The following is a 20,474-nucleotide window of genomic DNA, read 5'->3' on the forward strand; positions in this document are numbered from 1 at the left end:
TACAACCAACCCGAACAACTCCATTTTAATCTACCTGAATGCCTTTTTATTAGTGAAAATGATTTTTACGCATGGCTTCTGTGTTCTATGTGTTCCTGTCTGATTGACTGCAAGCCGTATCTCTCTCCCCCTGCTGTCACGTTGCTTCTCCTGCGGCTCTGCTGCATTTAGCCAGTTCCACCTCAGGGCTCCTGTAGTCAAGGCCTCTGAAAGGACCCACTTAACACCAAGAACCATTAGGGGAGCTCCAACACCTTTTTAATGTGCTCCATTAAAAGAACTCTCCCTCTCCTCTCTGAGCCCCTCTGCAAGAATGTGAGAAATGTATCCAAGTAAAAGTGTGCTTTCAGCTAACGCCACAGGCCCTCACCCAGACCCCGTGATCTCTCTTACTCTGTTTGAACCTCTCACAAGGACAAGTCATAATGATTTTATACTTCTGGCTTGGAGTTTACCTTTAAATTACTGCTGTCCCGATACATTCATTTTGTAATATGTAAAAGATTTGATGCGGTGTTGTTTTGATATGTCGGTTGATTCTTCATCTTTTGTGGTCTTAGTAAGAAAGATTGTTCCATATGTTGCTGCTGGCATCAGTTTGAGCAACGTAGGTGCACTTGGATTTAGTTACAGATTGGGTGCACGATGTGACAAGCTTACCAAGTTTTCATTTGTTTGACTTGGTTGAATTTTTGCTGACTGCTGAAGTCCACTGTCAGGGCAGGATTGCAGCTGTATTTTATAACTTCCCATTCATTTTTCTTTCAATTATTGTAGTCTGTGTGCCATTACAAACATTTACAGCCTCTGGACGTGAGACTGAAATGTAACTGCAGTCTACATATTTAATGTTTTTTTTAAGATTTGACTAAATAACTGTAGTAGTATTAAAAATACTGAAAATGTTTTGTTACCTGAAAGTTATTCCTTACCTCTCTGTAAAATGATTATAATAAAAGATTATAATACATGTTTATTACTAATACTGATGTTGCATGCTGCTGTTGGTCTTCCCTGCAGGAGCTACGGATGCAGCCCCTTCTACCACCTCTTCCTCCAGTTTTGTCAACGGAGCCACCAGTAAGAATCTGCCGGCCGTGCAGACGGTGGCCCCCATGCCTGAAGACACAGAAGAAAACACGAGGTACAACAGGGCCTTCTCTGTTCAGCCACACTCTTGTTAGTAAAGTCACTTTATTCATTTATTTTCCCCCCTTTAAATTGCCTGTTATTTTATCAGTTTTTTGATTGTGTCTTTAAAGGTGAGGGACCTTTTTTAAATAATATTTTTTTTGTCTCTGCATGGTCAAAAAACAAAAGACCACCAATAAAACAGTAGATTTCCGTGAACACTGTGGTAAAGTTTGGCCTATTTCTTTGTGTACATTTGTGTTTTTCGGTGCGTATATCTTGTTGTGACCTTGACTCCTCTGCTCTAATAGTTTGTGACAGACGCCCTTAGTCCTGCTCTCCCACTGACTGCTGAGAGCCCAGGTCTTTCTCCAGAGTCTCTCTCTTTCTCCTTTCAGTTGCCATGGCAGCAGTAACCGACATCACTTAGCGTAACCGTGAAGTCAATGATAGGACTATCTCGCTGCAGAGCCTCATATTTTAGATGGGGAAAAAAACAGCCAAGCTGAACTGCCTGCTCCAGTCTGAACTGAAAATAAAAAATAAATATGAGTATATGTATTTCATAATATGTATTTTATAATTACTTCCTGAGCCCGACCGTTAAGTCACAAAACAACATGACTGCCTGTGGTTTCATTTTTAATTTTTCTTTCTATTTCAGTGCCTTTTGTGAAGTGGACCAGTGTCCACTACGCCAGGGACAGACACCTCCTGAGCTCAAACCCTTTAGCTCCCTGACAGGATTACAAGCAGCCTCCAGAGATGCAGGCCAGTGTCTTAGGCAAGGACATTTATGTTAGCCACCTAGACCCCCTTCACCCTGCTTTCAATGCTAGTGTGTCATCCCTCTGCTGTGTTTTCCCAGGGTGCAGGAAGGCAGATTACACTACACACTTTTACAAATCCTAAACCAAACCTTCCCTCTCCTCTCTTCTCTCTGTTTCTCTATCCTGCTGCTTTCTGCCCATCTTAGCTGGGAAAACAAGCCTCTTCTCTCCTCATGTTGCCTAGTATCTGTGTGTGTGTACACCTAGGAGCGCAGAGATACGTTGCAGCTTGAGTAGTATCTCTGCTTGTGTACAGTCTGAGTTGTATGGCTGCATGACTCCAGCTCACAGTTTCTCTGAGGTGCTTCGATAATGTCAGACGACAGCATGTAGTGAGAGTGTAGGAGATAAGGAACTTCCCTCTGCAGTCTTCAACAACTGTGATTCCCATGTGCAAGCCTGGTAACATGGCACAACAAAGAATGCGAACAACTGCTGAGAAATCCTCTTTGAATGAAAAACAAAAATGAAAACACAGCTTTTCGGAAATCTTCTCTTATTGACAGCAACCATTATGTTCATATATACCCAGCTTGGTTTGCATCCTTTGAAATGTGTTGGTTACCCTCTGCACCCACAGGGGCTCTGTCAGTCTGGCTACACACTAACTGATGTTAGCCGTGTACACTGGGTCGACTACAAGGCCCTCACTGCCCCCCTTACCCTTGATGGAAGAGCAAAACCCTACCTCCCTTACATTTCTACTTTAATTCAGGTTTCTAATTTCCTTTTGTGACTTCTATCTTGATGTGTTTTCTTTCACAGCATTACTACAAAGCTGGAGAGGGCCTTGGAGAAGGTGGCACCCCTGCTGAGAGAAATCTTCGTAGATTTTGCGCCCTTTCTGTCGCGCACCCTGCTGGGCAGCCATGGGCAGGAGCTGCTCATAGAAGGTACAGATGTTGTATAGTACATTTTATTCCCCAAGCTGTGCGTGTAGAGTCCTGCCCCCACCACCCTGCCATTGCATGTACTACACTGGCTGCCTCATTGATGGATGCATACGCAGTAGTAGGTGTTGACAGGAGAGTCACTATTTTGCACACAAGCTGGGAGTCTGTCACAGACTGATTAAATCTGCTTTCCTTTTCATTCATCTTGTGACGTCTGTGCGTTTTGCCTTCTTCGTGATTCACTCCACATATTGAGGATTATTCCCGAGATGTAGTATTTTTAAACATCTGTGTTTCACAGTCACAGCAGATGTCATGTTGAAATGAATGTTAAAATAATTGGTGGCCTTTGCCACATGCCAGTGATATTTTTAGCTCCAGGTCACCCTGCTGCTCGGTGGATTTTGTTCTTTTTTGGTCAAATATTGTTTTGTTTTCTCTAAATTTCAGAAGAAAGATTAGTGTCAGATGTTTGCCATTGTAGGAAAATCTGAAAGCTTTAACTGTATTTACATTGGAAGTAAAGTGACTTTTCTTTTTCAGTTTTGTGCCATAAAGAATTTTTCCACACTGTCCAACCCAAATCCAATTACATGGAAAGTAAAATGAAGTATAAATGCTTACAGAGACCTTGTTACATTTTTAATAATGTCTAAGAGGTAATGCAGTAAAGGTCTGTTGATGTAAAATGATATAGCACTGCAAGTTAAACCTGGAATCATGGATGTGTGGTACTTTCTGTCACAATAAAGCGGCCTTTAAGATTAACGTCTTTACCTTAAAAGCCTCATGATTTGATTTTAAACAGCGTTACAGCAGTCGCCTTGCATACATTTAAAGCGCTGGTCTGACTGGCTTGGTTGTGCACATTGTTTGCTGAAGTGTGTGAGCCTTCTGCTGCACTCCACTCTGCTCTTATTTCCTGGTGGTTGTGTGAAGGCTCCCAGGTTGGCAGTCTCTCACAGTGCTACTTGTGCCTAACCTCAGGGACTCTCTGCCTGCACGTGTGTGCTCTGCCAGTCTATTCCCAACGCTTGCTTTGGCTCTCATACAAGAACACACACACACACACACACACACACACACACACACACACACACACACACACACACACACACACACATGTGCGTATTACTGTTTCTGCAGACATTTGTCTGCTCGTGCACAGTGTGTGGCCTCCAGACTCTTGACTTGCAGTTTGCAAAAAAGTGAAATTATATCTCTGTGTTTTCTCACTGCCAAAGTCTTTTCTTTTAAGTGTTGGCTAAACCGATATTAATTTCAGAAGTCTATGCAGAGAATGACAGCAGGCTGAAAGAATGCATTCTCGTGACTTTATTTAAGCCGGATTCAGAAAACAGTTGTCTGACACGTGACTACTTTCCTGAGCATTGTCATATATGTTTGCACTTTGTACACTGCCAGCTACATTTAATGGCTACATTTATTTAATTGTTGCCAATATTGTAGTGTTTTACACAATCAAATATTATATTTAGTTTTGCTTAGTTTATTTGTGTTGTTCGGCAGTTAGATTAGGCTTTGTATTTAATTTAAGCTTTGAAAATAATTAACTTTGAAAAGATTATTCATGAGCAGGGTCTGTATTTACCAATCCTGTAAAAATATTTGGTGACATGATCAATTAAGTTCTAATTAAAAGGACATTCAAAGTATTCTTATTTATTTATTTTTATAAATGTTTCCATTCCAGCCAGTAAAGTTCCACAAACAGGCAGTTTATCGTCCATACATCATGCATATACCATTCACACACAGTGTACATATGTAAATAGCCATGTGGGTATGCCAGGCACATGTGGCCAAGGCTACTCACTCAGGGGAGAGGAATGAAAAATCAGGTAGCATAGCCTTGACAAGTGTGAATATGTCTGTTACCCTTTCACTCAAAGTCTGTCAGCAGACTGACCAAGCTGACAAACCAGAGCTGAGCTGAGAGTGTAACCCCACAAACAAGGTCATAGATAGACAGCTCGGGCCTCAGTGCTCCTCACCAGACGTGTTTAACCCTGTCTGTGAAAAGTGCACCATTTTCTTGACACAAATTAGAGCATGTTTATCAGACAAAACAAATGCACAGATTACCACATGTACTTTATATCTTTAACTTTATGGAGCCTCAGGTCTGTCCCAGTTACACTGCGTCTGTCCACATGCTTGAGCTGTTCCCTCTCTTTCTCCTTTTCTTCCTGGCCCTTCCCAGGCTCACAGTTGAAATACTGTGCTGTAGTGCAAAGGCGCTCCATTTACCAGTAATTACCAGTCATCCATCACTCCTTAGATTGCTCGAGGTCAAGGCCCCCTGTGCCCTGTGTGCCCCTTTGCCTCACCCTATTCCTTCAACCCCCCTGCAGACGTGGTCACTGCAGCAATTATGTTGATTGCACCCTGAGCTTTACACTTGGAGTTGGTGGCTAAGTCCTGTGTGTGAACACTACTGCTGTTGTGATGCCTGCCGCCTGCTTCTTGCTGTCCCCTGAGTGGCCCAGCCTGCCGGCACATTGCCCCACAATGCCACATTCACCCGTGCCTTAACCCTGCCCTGTTTACAGGAAAGGACTGGCAGGCCGTGTTTAAATAGAATGCATTTAGTTTGTCTACCAGCACAAGGCCAGGGTCAGTTGGCCACCTGACTCCTGTGTCAGACCGGACTGACTTATGGCTCAGCATGTCACTGCTATAACAAGAGGTCAGCAGTGGCACTCTGTGTACAAGAAAAGGGTCACATCCTCTCAGAGTATTTACAATACGCTCCCTCGGACACTCTCTGCTCATGAATGGAGACGGAAGAGGATTCACTGAGCAAAACATCCATCCATCCAGTTTGCTGAATATTTTGCATTCTTTGTTACATTGTACAGCATTTGCACAAGCACAACTACACCCTTTGAATGTTAATATCAAGTTATGATATTAGCTTATATATTTTGTTGTTGTCTTTTTATTGGAAGAAATGTCAACCAATTGAAGAGTTACTGCAGGTTCTAGTCTTTGTGTTTGGAATTGTGGTGGTGGGGCTACAATGTTGTAAGGTAATTTAATTTAATTTTAAAATGTTAGCTTTAGGGCTAATTTTAATATTTAATTCACAGTGCCGTTAAAGTAGGATGCATATACTGTTTCATATGTCATGAAGTTAAACCGTGTGGGTCTGTTCTCCCCTCTGAAAGGTCATATGTAATGTCACTACCTGAGAATTTACTTATTGTGATCTCAGCCAATAATGCATACAAATATGTCCAGAAAGAAAATCAGGAACATTACCCACCTCGTCCCACCCCACCCTACACAAAAACAAAAAGCAAAAACAAATATTATAATTTCCCAACAACGTTGAAATCCTCTTAAGGATATTTAGTTTCCCCCTCTGGTCGACCCCCGTCATCCATGAAACAATGGCGTCTGTGTGGCTCAGAGTTCTCCTCCTGCCAACCTATAATGACTTCTACAGAGTTGCATTCTTTCCTTTTACTAATGACTGCACCTTTAATGGTTCTCACCATGTGCAACAGACGGAGCTGGAGGTGCACAATACGAGACCGGTTGCAGCCATTGTTTCTGCAAATGAGCCTTTCACACCTGCCCTTGTTTCATTAGAGAGTTGTCTGCTACTGCGGCTCAACGTCTACAGAATGGAGATGAGGGTAGAAGCTGTGAATGTATGTGTTCTTCTGTGAGAGTGTGTGTATGTGTGAAGGTAGAAAGTCGTGTGTGTTGTGTGTGTGTGGAGGGGGTGCTCGCATGTACATGTGTGCATCTGTTCTGTGCAAATAATTTTTTTAGAGATTTAGAATTTGAAGCATAATCTCACAGGTTTACAAATTGCTCGCCACTGCCTGAAATTCATCTTTTTGCCAAAAACAATATAGCTTCGTCTAAATTCTATACTGTTTCAGTATTATATTGTACTGCCACATAACCGATGAAATAACAATTGGTTGTATCCACAGATATTCTGTGTTGAATATTCATGCAATAACCTTTTAAGGTTAATATCTAATTCTGTTCATCTGTTTTGTCCCTACAGGTCTAGTGTGTATGAAGTCAAGCACCTCAGTGGTGGAGCTTGTCATGCTGCTTTGTTCTCAGGTGAGCCTTTTTCTTTCTCCTCCTCATCACAATTCTCTTTCCCAGCCTCTCTTTGTCTTTTGCTCCCAGTGCTTTCTCTACTATGCTTCTCTTTATAGCCTTTCTGTCAACACTATGTGGAGATCTGTTAGGAGCTGCTCTCAAATCAGATATGGTCAATGTAATTGTACATTTCACTCACTTTAAAATATATATTTGAAAGGCAACAAAAAAAAAAGTTAAATCTTTATCCTTTATCCATTTTTATATAATTGTAAGACTAATGTTTAGTTAAAGGCAAAGGGCACTGTCTTACATCAGAGAACAAGTTATGTAATCTCCGCTGTAGCTTATAAGTGTATTTATTTTTCTAAAATATTCCTTAGGCAAATTGTACAAACTGATGACGACATACAGACACAAACAGCTCTCTGAGAATCCAGCAACTTTCTCACTACACCCCAGAGCTTTAACTGAGCCCTACTTTAGAGAAAGAGTCCCACCTCATGCAACGCTGCTAGTGACTGATCACCTCCGAGCTGACCCTCTGAATCTCTTGTTAAGCCCTTGTTTTAGAGAAGGTCAAAGCCCCGATGTAGCAGTTAGAACACAAGATATTTAACATACCTTCTGTCAGCCCATCAGTCTTGCGTCGGGAGACCATAAGGAAGCCATTACTTGGTGCCTCTTTGTGGATCCAGACTGCAGGGCCAGAGCCTTGAGGAGGTGGATTGCCACTATAGGCGCTTTGTGGTATCCGCAGTCCAAAGCCCTCTTCAGCAGGGAGCCCAGCCTCTGTTATATGGAGGCCATTATTCAGGGGCTTTCCTCCAAAAAACGTACATAAATGGAGCAGCCGACATTGAGTTATTGTTGCTCTTTTGAAGGTTTTTGATGGGCTCCTTTTTGCCCTGTCTGTAGAGTATCTGTGGGAAGTAGCTTTTCCCAGCTCTACAATTTATTGCAGATGAGAGCGTCAGCATGCTGTTAAAGGTCTGAGTCCACCCCCCCTTTACGCAGATAGCATTACTGCGGCTCCAGAGGTTCCTGCCATTAGGGGCTCGAGGGATGAAACCCAGGCAGAGATATCGATCAGACGGTGAGGCCTTGAAACTGGACCATAGAGCTTGGTGTCCTTCTACAACCTTTCAAATAGAGAGGAGCCATTACTCTGTATCCTAACCCTGCACCATCAGTAATGAATCCAGTTATGTTGCCAGCTAATATGATTTAAAAACCACACTGTAATGATGGATACTTGTTATCAGTGTCTTCTACTTCTTTCAGGTGACAAAGCTGATATATGCAGAGCAGTTTTATCATGAGTAAATAGGTTTGTTCTGACTGATAATTACATCACAATGTACTTGTAATTAATGTCTTTGGCATCACATAATGCATCTCAAGTGGGGGGTGAGCTTTAGCTGACATCACTATAAAATGCCAACTTCAACGTATCGCTCACATATTTCAACATTAATGTTTTAAGACAGCAAGGAGGGCACTTAGTTGACCTTTAGTCCCTCTCTGTTTTGTGACCTGTCAGTTTTATGAATGAATTAGTGCTAATGATCTGCCTTTCCTTATGTATACCTACTTATCACAGCAATCATAGTGTGGCTGGCCACGGCTGCAGACACGGTGTGTCTCTCCTCAGCTTGGGCAGCTGAATGAAAAGGTCAAGCAGCTCTGTTTCTTGTAACAGCTTAAACATACAGGGGGGATCTAGAGTGGAGCCACAGAGATTTAGTGATGGAAGGCCTCCAGATGTGGAGAGTATAACAGAGCAACGCAGAGCAGATAAAAGCAAAAGCTCCCACACACTGACAGGTTGGATTGAAACACCACAAATACGTATTGCCCTGCTGAATTTCAGCAAGATGAAAGTAGGTAGAGATACAATCTTATCAGGGCCAGAAAACTGTTCTGGTGTTGGGTTCTGGTGTATGTGCATAGATGGAAGAATGGTGTCATTGCTCCAAGACAGCATCATTGTTGACTGTCCAACATTTCCCAGTGTTGCATGTTGGGTGGAATAATTCACCTGCTTTTCAGCTTTTAGTGAATTGGCCGGTTTAACACTTTACTCTTCAGTTCCATTCCTCTCAATAATATTGTTTCCAGGAGTAGAAGGCAGCTATTTTCAGCACACAAAACAAGTTCATTCATACAACCTCCATTTTTCTCAGGAGTTTGTGGAAACTACACCTAAGATATTAATTTAGTGACTATTGGACTTTCCTTTTGTCAGGTCGCCAACATTTTGATTTCCCTGATCTAAATATGTGCATGTTAAGGTGTTCGGAAAGCAAAACATGGATATAGCTTTAAACCCAAATACAGAAGAGGCTCAAATGATCACGAGACATCTGAAAATGAATGTTGACGATAATTATTGTGTTGAAATAAAGTGAAATCCACACTACAGACACTATTGTAATCTAATCGTGACCATCTTTCTCTCTCTCTCTCTCTCTCTCTCTCTCTCTCTCTCTCTCTCTCTCTCTCTCTCTTTCTCTCTCTCTCTCTCGCTCTCTCTCTCTCTCTCTCTCTCTCTCTCGCTCTATCTCTCTCTCTCTCTCTCTCGCTCTATCTCTCTCTCTCTCTCTCTCTCTCTCTCTCTATCTCTCTCTCCAAAGCTGAGCATTGATCTGTATCAGGGAAGAAAGTAAACACAGGGTCAATTAATATGTATATCTTATACATTTAACCTGCCTAAACAAGGATAATCTTGCAATGAAAATGGCCAAAGTGAAACTAACTAACATCATGCCGGATGGCCAATGTTTAACGTAGTGCGACCACACAGGAGATTTTCTACAGATGATATCTGGGGATGAATGAACTACAAGCAGTCCACTCGTAAAATTCTCTAGTAAAACGCTTCACATAGATTCAGCTGCCTGTCCGGCTTCCTCAAGGTGTTGACATAATAAAATAATCAATGTACACACACACACACACACACACACACACACACACACACACACACACACACACACACACACACACACACACACACACACATACAAACAAAGAAAGAAATACAGAGGTCTTTATGGTGGGTATGGACGTGTTTCGGGTGACAATATGTCAAGGCTGTTTTTCAGTTTATTGTGGAGCTCTTCTTTCATCAAAAGGCCAAAAACTCAATTAATGCAATTTTGAAGTAAATAAAAAAATATCCAAGCTACTAAACAAACGTCCGACAGCCAGAGGTGCTGCACTGTTGTCATGGTCTGCATTTTAATCAAGGTTCACATCTCTTTTTTAAGGAGGTGCACTTCATTCCCTTCAAATGGGCAACAGAGGAATCTCTGCAATCAAAGGCAGCCTCCTCTGGGAGCTCAGTTCTCCAGTTAAAATAAGACAAGAAAAAAAAGAGCCTCTGAAGTGCTATCTCAGCTGTCAACAAGCATAGTTCAGACAAGATACCAAATTTGACTAGTTCATGCTATATGCCTACCTACACTGACCTGCGGCCATTTCCCTGGCAACGCCCAAGTGTCACTTCTGCCTTGAAATCTGTATTTATTTTTGTCGCGTGAGCACGGTGCAAATGGAGCCTCAGAAGACTGGCTGTACATGATCCCTGTCCAAATCAAGAACAGCTTATTCCAAGCAGATACTGTAGCAGAGGAAGGGGGTCATGGGGAACATTTGGAGACCAGATGCTCAGCAGTTTGTCAGCACCATCTCCCTGACTTAACGCATTGTTGGGTCAGACTGTGTACTCCTGCATGATGTGTGTATGTGTCAGGCACGACAACTGTCTACAAAAACACATGCCCATACATAATGATGTCAACACAACACAACACACACAACAAATGCTGCTTACCTTATCCAGACATTGACATAGAACAAGCCGTGTACATCAATGTTTTGCATCTACAACTACAGATTATACCCCCATATGCACTTGCTGTTGGAAGTGACAATAATATTTATTTCTGCAATTATTTTATTGATTCACAGGCAGCTTATATATGTAAAATAGCCTTGAGTTGTATATACGTACTTGGTGGCCCTCACCTTCATTTTCCTCTTGTTTTCTCTCCTCTTTTGAACTATGGCCTTCTCTGTTTTCTCTTCCATTTGCACCTCCGTGAGGGTACAGGAGAGCTGAATTTCCCACAGTGAAAGGCGCGCTCTCAAACTGCTTTTTAATCATTTCCAGAGCATGTTGTGAGACAGCAAGTGCTGGCACTCTGGCCCAGGGCTCGGATCCCTTCCAGACGCGCACTGCAGGGCTCAGTGAGCTTGCTCAGTAATCTGTCACTGTAAGGGGCAGAGGAAATGGCTGTATTTAAGTGAGAGGATACAGTTTCATCCCACAATTACATCTCTCCCCGTGTTTACAGATCTTTTCACAGAGGAAGAAAGGATGGTCACACCGGCTGTGCAGGATTCCAGCTTTTTATAGCCATAATTCTTTTCTCAAAGGAGATATGAACTAAATGCTTTCTTTACCCGCTTGAATAACAAACTATGAAATGTAACCTAGATTGCAGTTGAAATATGCAGTTTGGAGGAATGTGATTCTTGTTGTGCATTTCTGAAAGATCGTGTTGCATATTGGATCAAAAGGGTATTTTGATACTCACAAGTTTCTTTTCTTCATTACTGTGTTAGCTTTTAGCTTTACTGCCTTTTTGGGAAAACTGGCCAGACTGACATGCTTTCTTCCAAACCCACATCTAATATATAATATTATAATGATGTAATTAAATTGTGTTTTTCTTCAGGATTTTTTTACAAACCACTTACAGTGCAAATCCAAACAGAAACACAGGAGCTTCTGTAAGTAATAGATTGCAAATGTTTAATTTCAGGAATGGCAGAACTCCATTCAGAAGAACGCTGGCCTGGCTTTCATTGAGCTAATCAACGAAGGAAGGTAGTGTATCCATTCACTGTAATACATAAGCTCAGCCAAGCATAATCATCTATTCATCCTTCTGTTATCACTATGTCTTTCTGGCGGCCATAAAAAGGTTGTAGATTACTGTATCTCTAAACCTCTTGGTCTCTGCTCTGTAGGGGTTAACGGTAAATAAGATTGTGGTGAATGAAGTAAGAATATCAACACTAGAGTGCGGTCACCCTCTCTTATAGTCTGCCTTCTTATCTCTGCCTGTTATACTGTACGTCCCAGTATCTGTGTTTCTCCCTCCCTCTTCCTCTCGTCTTCTGGGTGTGGCCAGACTCAGGGTTTTCCATAGAGCAGATCAGGGGCGGCTCAGCCTCCTTGCCCATCTGCTGACCCATCTGGCTCGGCCTTCTCTATGCCCGGGCTCTTGCTGCAGCCCAGCCAGCCTTCTCTGAGTCCCCTGCTGGCCCTGGAACAAAGAGCTTCAGTCAGTAGGGCCACACGGCGCTGTCCAGGGTGCTGCTGACAGATACATACTTTCCCTGTGTTACTCAAGTCTCTGCACACCTGCTCTGCTTAACTAGACAGATCTAGACGTAGCTAGAGTCTGGTAAATCTGTTTGCCTTACAAGGCGTGGCTGACAAATACATTGTTTCTGCTGTATGTGCAACAACACATACAGCAGGTAGTGCTGGTCCTCTGTTTCATGGTGCAGCTGTTTGAAAGCAAAAGCACTTTCAAACATACTGAATGTGCCCTGAAATGACTGAAGGGATGACTTTACTGTATTATTAACACCGCCCCTCTCTAGCATGACTGTAGCTGTAAGACACCAGCCATGTGATGTTGATACAGTATATACAAATACATATAGTATTGTTTTCGGCACACAGCCCTGTTAAGGCAGTTTAAGTCTCAAAAGGAAAAGCTAAAGGGATCACAAAGTTGACCCCTGACTAGTGTTGGATTTACAGCACATAATAACCAGACAACAAACTGGGGTGGTCAATGATTTAAGGTGACAGTCTAATACATCACTCACATCCAGGCAAAGCGTGAATACTTGTATTTATTATTGTTACCTATGTATGAAATATTAACACAGAAGTGTGGAAGAGAGCGTGCATATCTTTTTTCCGTCTCCATGAATCATTTGTCAACTTGCTTTCTTATCTATTCTCGGTTTCAAAACAAAGCTTGGCGTTGTCGGCCTCCTGTCTTTGAACAGTGAACGTCTGTCTATTAATGAGTGCTTGTCAACAGTTAAAGAGGCAATAGCAGCTGATGAATGCAGCCTCGGGATTACTGCCTCTCCTTGGGACAGGAGGGAAATTACGATCTGTATCGAGCACTGGAGAGGAACAGGGGCTGCTTTTAATTAAAACAAAGCTAGCCTAATGGTGTGTAAAATGGCATGTAATCTACACAGAGTAGCCAGGGTGTTCTCAATTATTAAAGAAACTGGAATTTAAATGTGAATGAGGGCGGAGACCATGGAGCCTCCTGAGTCGGCCATGTGAGAAGTTGTTCACGGTCAGACTTGTCAGCATTATGGGCATTGGGTTGATGTTCTGGTCAGTGGGAAGGGATGCTCAGTCAATCAGGGGTGTGCCAGACAGGCTTCACTGCTCTAATGACGCTCCATGCCCTCCTTAATGCTACAGAGGGATCTGTCACTGACCTGCATCCTTGCAACATAACACAGACAAATGATGCTGTTCAATATTCTGCTCTTTCAACACACAGAATTCTGCACAATGACAATCTATATTTTCCTTAACCCTGCACCTTCCTTTGTGATGTCATACAACAAGCGATTGTTAGCTAATAAAAACGGGATATTTCCTAATTAATGATAATGTGAGTATACATGTGTACTGCATTTAACCTTCTCTGTAATATTAAAGGTTGCTCTGCCATGCCATGAAGGACCACATAGTTCGGGTTGCCAACGAGGCTGAGTTCATCCTGAACCGACAGCGAGCGGAAGACGTCCACAAACACGCAGATTTTGAGGTATAAACTGAGCCATGCTTTCTGACATCTGAACTTAAATGGTGAATATTGTACAAAAGAGAGTATTATCAACAGTGAATAGCACTATTGCAGATCACTGGTTCTCCAAATTCAAATCTTACTATATTCTGTGACAATAGAATATTTTCACTATCTTCTAATGAACTCAAATGTGAAACAAATTCTATTTAGTATAAACATGTCCTTCAGTTGTATCTGCTCAGTAATTGTGTCCCTCTGTGTCCTCCTGTGGATTTTTTCTCATCCTTTCAATTCCTATAAAGTGATTTAATTACTAGCAGCAAAGGGAAATACAAGCAATATTAATTTAGGATTTTCATATATTTGCCAACCAACTGAGGGGATAGCCTCCTGAGTCTGTATTTAGCCCACCCACATCAGACCACTCGTATTTCAGACATGAAAGGAAAAGCTAACAAGATTTAAGCAGTGACTGAATATTAATTTTCTTGCTATAATGAGTATTAGCTCTTATTTTCCTCTAATGGAAAAATATGGCCCTTGAATTTTAATTTCTATCAGTGCAAGCTTGTCAGCAAATTAGCACATGAAGCCAATAAATGCCACAGAGATTGATAGCAAAATATAACGAAATGTTGTTGTATTAAAATAGTTAGTTTGGTTATTGTAGAACATTAGAAGACACGTGTGGTTAATCACAGAAAGCTGCACACACACGCACACACACACATACTTCCAGCACCTCTGTTAGCAGCTTGTACATGTGAGGAGTGATGAGTTTCTTATCTGGGGAAAGCAGCCATCCTCAAACAGCGGCTTGATATACAGTTCTTGAGGATCCTTGACCTGCTAGATAAACTGGAAGAGACGGCTAGATATGCAATGTCAGGAGAAGGGGGAAGTGTACCTGGCCCCATCCGTTCTGTCTGCCAACTCCAGACAGCCTACACTTTTCATCTAGGTCTGATGTTACTTTATTACCCACTCTCCAAGATTGAAGATTCAGGACGCAGATAAGACATTTTTACAATTAAGTTGGTGTCAGGGCGAAGCATCATATGCCGTAAAGTGATAAATAAAGTTTGATATTTGTCACGGCATCACGTGGTGATGCGAGGTGACAAGCAGAGATTGAGTTATCTGCCGTATGAAGAATATGTTGAAGAATAATATCTGACAGAATTTAAATTTGAAGCAGGAAATTCAATTAACTTCCAGCTTCTGTTAGCAAATTAGATTTTGAATATTAGCAAGAGTTCCCCCAGGGTGGCATGGTGAGACAATCTTGTTTTAGCAGCAAAGATAGGGTCAGTCAGATGCGCTCCTCTAGATTACTTTTAGCCACCTGGAACACTTAGAGAGTTGCACCGACTTCTGGAAATTGATTTAAAACCAATATCGCCATTTTTCATTATCATTATTATTACTTTATCATTCTGACACTTGGCTATCTAACAATATTTGGACTATGGCATCGTCAATATTTCTATTTAGTTTTTGCAAGTAACAGAAGTCAATGTGTCCTCATGGTACATTCTGTTCCAGGGGACAATAACATATTCCTTGATATAATGGCAGTGTAGATTTGTTAACCTTGACAGACTATATTCTTTGTGGATCTATTAGAGTATTTTCCTTTCTCCTCTAATAGCACCATCCATGGCTACCTAGCAGGGAGCCTCATCTGTCTGCAGTTAGGGAATGGACTGCCTTCAAGCGCTCGCCATGATTTACTACACTCCTCCAAGGGAGCAGAAATATATCTCTCAGCTGTCCACTAATATCTTTATGCACTCAAGTGTGTTGAATGAAGCCATAACATTCTTCAGTGTGACAAATGCTCCATTAGAGGGTATACATTATTCTGGCTTTATTCAAGTAAAACATTCTCAAATGCTATTAGTACAATGTCAGGCAACAGCAATGAAAACTCTACAGAAAACCACACATATACAATGAGGTTCACACTGTTGTTTTCTTCCTTTTTCTAATCTCAAATTAGTCCAACTGTGCCCAATATGCTGCCGACAGAAAAGAAGAAGAGAAGATGTGCGACCACCTGATCAGTGCTGCTAAACACAGAGACCATGTGACAGCCAACCAGTTAAAGCAGAAAATCGTCAACATCCTTACCAACAAGCACGGTGCCTGGGGGACCCTGGCCCAGAGGTAAGCCCTCACACTTGTACAAGTTCACCTTCAGACCGACATAGGCCACGTTAAGTCTTTAACATGAACCATAGCTGCTCGACGTTAGGTCCAACCTCGAGGACAAAAGTTACCTGCCCAGAAAACTCTGCAGTGATGAGATTGGACCACCAGTTAATGTCATTTTCCCAGGATCCGATAGGGTCAGCGATCGGGTCAGCAAACGCAATTACAGTGTGGAGTGGCTTAATCCCCCGGGGACAGCTGATTGGCCAGTCTTCCGACAGACCGGCATAGCAGAAGGAGAAGAAGGGGGTTGGGGTGTTTCTGCAGTGTTGTCCAGGCATTCATTGACCCTCTCAGTAACACAGCCCAGCACCTGGTGGTAGTTGCAGACTTCCCCATGGGCCCTGTTAAAATAACCGCGGGCTCTCCTGCTCAGCCTCCCACCTCTCACCTGCATCCACATGGTCCCACAGATACAGAGTGGAGTGGCAAGATCAAGAGCTAGTTATATTAGACAAACAGAGGTGTTACGACATACGGTGTGTATTTTGTACTGAGCTGAGGGTTAAGAATTTGAACATTTATCTTTTGTAACAGCAATTCATGCAATTGTTATAAAGCCTGAATGGGAATGCTTCAGTTGCTACTTGCAGACTTATTACTGCACTCGCTGGAGGTTAGATGCAGAAATGTCCAGTAAGAGAATAAAATGTTGATCCCAAAATGAATCCAAATACTATATTGTGCTGTGAGCTGTATTCTGCAAAGTCTGCCACTCTAACACAACCCACCGCTGCTGATTTGCCAAAACTAATTTTGCCTCCTTTCTGAAACGGTAGCTTCATTTTTGTTATTACTTTTTGAAAATACAATGCAGATGTTAAATCATGTTCGCTGAAATTTCGTAAACCATGTTTACCGTTGTCAGGAAAAATATTCTAGCTGGCATAATTACTTTTTACAGCTATATTTTATGTCCCTGACTTGTAAAGTTCAAAACAGCAGATGTCGTAAGCGGCTACATTTGCTTTATTTTCTCATGTAAGATCATGCATAGTCATATCAGATGTATACTGGCATTATTCACTATAATGTTTACGTTTTAAAATGTCTAAAAGGCCATTCATTAATTGTCTTTAATTTCAGAAAGAGAAGCTGAACGTGCACGCACATTTTGTTTAGTATTATAGATATTGTAAAATGAATAAATATTTTGGCCGTGACTGTGAAGGCTACAGTATTCAAGTTCACATTTTCATAGAAATGACTGAACCTTAGCAGAAGTACCCGTGACAAAATCTATTGGATTGAATTCTGGGCTCTTGTTCAAATATTTATGGAGCCCCTCTCAGAGGCAAAGCATTTGCATTGAAACAAAAGGTTATTGAGCGTGGGTGCATTGTAAATGATACCGCAAAACTTCCAACAAATTCAAATTTAATGGTAACCTGCTGGTGAAGAAAAATGATGCAATATGCTCACAAGCTCAGGGCATTGTTGCAGTTCAGCAGCTTAGTCTTATTCAATGCTACATTAACTTTCCCATTTATGCTGCTCTTGTAAGATATAAAGCCCTCAAGCATTTTGAGGTGGCTGTCTGTTATGTCTGAGAGAGAGAGAGCCAGAGAGAGAGAGAGAGAGAGAGAGAGAGAGAGAGACTTTAGTTGTTAATGTTTGTTTTCACCCTCATGCACAGAAATTGCTTTGCCTTTTACTCCTAAGTTCTGCCTGGGGACATGCCAAAGGATATTTATTATTTGTCTAGAATATATTATAAACAAAATTATTTTCAGGCAGTCAGGGGGCAGAAACTAGTATAACGTTAATGTTTATAGTTTTTTCTTTGACTAGTGTGTGTGTTTTCAACGCTGTTCCTTAGATTGATTAAACCAGCTGGCCTGCCATTAGATGAATCCGTTATTGTCTGAATTACCGAGCACATTATCTGCATCTCTGAAGGCCACTCCATTTTGAGCCATTGTTCTCTTTGTTGCAAACAGTGTAAGAAATAGTGTTGCAGCACATACGACGTCAGCCGACGACAAGGAAATATTCTGTGCAAGGCATGAAAACAGTTGCTCTGCAGTCATTAGATCTGAGTGAGGAATAAGCAGATCAGATCCTATGGTGCCCTGTTAGATCATACTATATGCTTGCTTGATGATGAATGTCCCCCTGTATAGAGTCAGCATAGGAAAATCAATACCCCTCAAATTGAAACAGTATAGGGTTGTATTGATCCGCCGTGCTAAATCAAAATGAGGAGGCTTTGATACATCTCTCCAAGACAGCTCCCTGCCCAGTAATGACACACTATCAATTTTAGCTTTACACTGATAAATCAAGTTGAAAATTGGATGTCAGAGTTTTTTCCAGGGAGAGAGTGATTTTTCCTGCCCTCTGGTCCCCTCTGCTGTTGACCTCTGAACCCTGCCAGTGGATTATAAAGTTCAGGCTTGTCTGAAGTGAAAGTAGATGTCAAGGCGAGGCTGATGAATTCATTGCAGAATATCATCCACCACTTTTGCAGCATAGGACTACCTTACCGTGACGATACTATAAAGTCGCTCTCATTCTGCGGTTATCTCCGAATGCTGAAGAGGATATTAAGCGGCAACTGTTTGTTTCATACGCATCAAAAATCTATAACTCATCGCACCATTTAAAATATACTCTTAGAATGACGCAGGCCAAGTTATTGTTAGTTGCATTGCATTTAAAAAGCCTTTTAATACTGTGTACGAACAATGTATTTGTATTGTTGTTTACACCATTTACATGTTGTGCATGTGATGCAGCCTTACACAGACCCCCAGTCCCACCTACGTATTACTGACACTTAGATTTAAATACTCACGATCTCGTGTGTCATTCTCTTCCATTCATTCACCAGCAGTCCTCTGGTACTAATTGTTTCGACACAACCGCCCTAACAGAAATGTAAAAGGGTCTGAAGGAGACAAACCTCCCTTTGTTCCCATACAGGCATTCGTGTTCACATCAGCAGCATCAGTGACAGCTGACGGAGGAGCCTTCGCTGGCCCCCAGAGCAGACCTTAACCTTACCTGACTAGTCTATTGATTGTCAACATTTCTTCTGTATAATTACTTTTTTGTAGCAGAGGAGAGAAAGGAAAATGGCGGCATATATTGATCCGTGGCAAGGCAGTGAAACAGCCGTTTCCCTTGACTAACAGTGAGTTTCATCTCTCACACTTGATGAATGGTAACAATCTGCCTGTGGATAATAACTTTGTGATGGAATGAACCTTTTTACTGACGATGCGCACAGAGAATTTGGTCTCGCCTGAAAGGGTTATCAATTCTAATAGAAGTCCACAAGCACAAGGGGAAGCACCTTTACAGCGCCTCAGAGGGTTCGAGGTCTGATGGCCCCTCTGTGGCAGAAAAGAAAGGCCAAGGTTGATCCTGATAGTATAAACAAAATCAACCTGACAACATAATGGATATGATTAAAAAAATATTGTTCTTTTTGACATCTACAGTAGCAAAATACGTATCTTATCTTCTTCTTTGCTTCCTTTGTAAATTCTTGTGATCAATATAATGGATTATGTTACAATTAGTACGAATTAAATTGAATTAGGTAATCCTAGAAACCACTATAAAATCAATTTACCTCTAAGTGCCAATTTTTGTAGACGTTAGAGGTTTCTATTCTACGTTACTCCCTCAAAGCTATTTTTGGTTCCGAACCAGTCCTCTGGATACCATCTTTTATTTTTCAGTCCACTGGAGAGGATTCAATACAATAAAATGCCAGCCTGCAAGTGATAATGTTTTTATTCTACATTTAATTAGATCTTATTTATAACATGATGCTCCTTTGTTCTTGCAATCTGATATTCTCTACACTTGCATTTGTTCTCGACCTAAACCAGGCTCTATTCCCGTGGGGCACTCTTAACCTTGCACACTGTGCTAATTATCTTTGGAAAGGGGCCCATTCACACAATCATCAATTTCATCGGGTGTTAAAATTGAGCTGGGCATCGCCTGACTGTGCCCCATTTTCAATGAAAGATGGGGATCCGCAAATCTGGCGATCCAGGGGAGTTCACCCACAGTACAGTACGGCTCCTGATCGCGTACGTCTGTCTTCATTACACCAGATGACCTGGAGTTAATCTTGTTGCTGCTGTGTTGTTTCCCTTTCAACTTTGTCCAATACCCATTCCTCCTTGTGTCTATTCTCTTTCTCTTAATCTACAAAAGAAAAGTCATATCCAATAACATTAGGCATTTGGATCCGAGCTTGGTATCCTCACGTCTGCGACGGTGTTGAGTGTAGTGATGATAAGAAATGACGAAATGAAAGAGATGAAAGTCTTGTGTACCATTTGCAGCCCTCTGGTAATGTGATCATGATGTTGGCCATACAGTCACTTCACACTTGGCATTCGACAGATGCATGATCCAGCTTGATGTGTTTTTATAGAAGAAATTACTGTGTATCTTTTTCTTGGTTTATGGGTTACTTTGAA

At 41.7% G+C, this 20,474-nt stretch overlaps 1 protein-coding gene across 3 annotated transcripts in view; it reads left to right on the plus strand.

Annotated features, from left to right (window-relative positions):
- LOC115017536 (neurobeachin-like) overlaps positions 1-20,474 on the plus strand; it is a 183,874-nt gene that overhangs the window by 86,015 nt on the left and 77,385 nt on the right. For 2 of the 3 annotated variants that reach the window (XM_029446066.1, XM_029446067.1), the window contains exons 31-37: positions 1,021-1,144; positions 1,796-1,915; positions 2,727-2,855; positions 6,898-6,964; positions 11,779-11,843; positions 13,725-13,833; positions 15,818-15,984. In XM_029446066.1, the coding sequence (XP_029301926.1) occupies positions 1,021-1,144; positions 1,796-1,915; positions 2,727-2,855; positions 6,898-6,964; positions 11,779-11,843; positions 13,725-13,833; positions 15,818-15,984 (781 nt within the window). The remainder of the gene's footprint in view (positions 1-1,020; positions 1,145-1,795; positions 1,916-2,726; positions 2,856-6,897; positions 6,965-11,778; positions 11,844-13,724; positions 13,834-15,817; positions 15,985-20,474) is intronic. The other variant, XM_029446069.1, reaches the window with a different exon arrangement.

Source organism: Cottoperca gobio, chromosome 13 (genome assembly GCF_900634415.1).
Source record: "Cottoperca gobio chromosome 13, fCotGob3.1, whole genome shotgun sequence".
NCBI classification, from domain to species: Eukaryota; Metazoa; Chordata; class Actinopteri; order Perciformes; family Bovichtidae; genus Cottoperca; species Cottoperca gobio.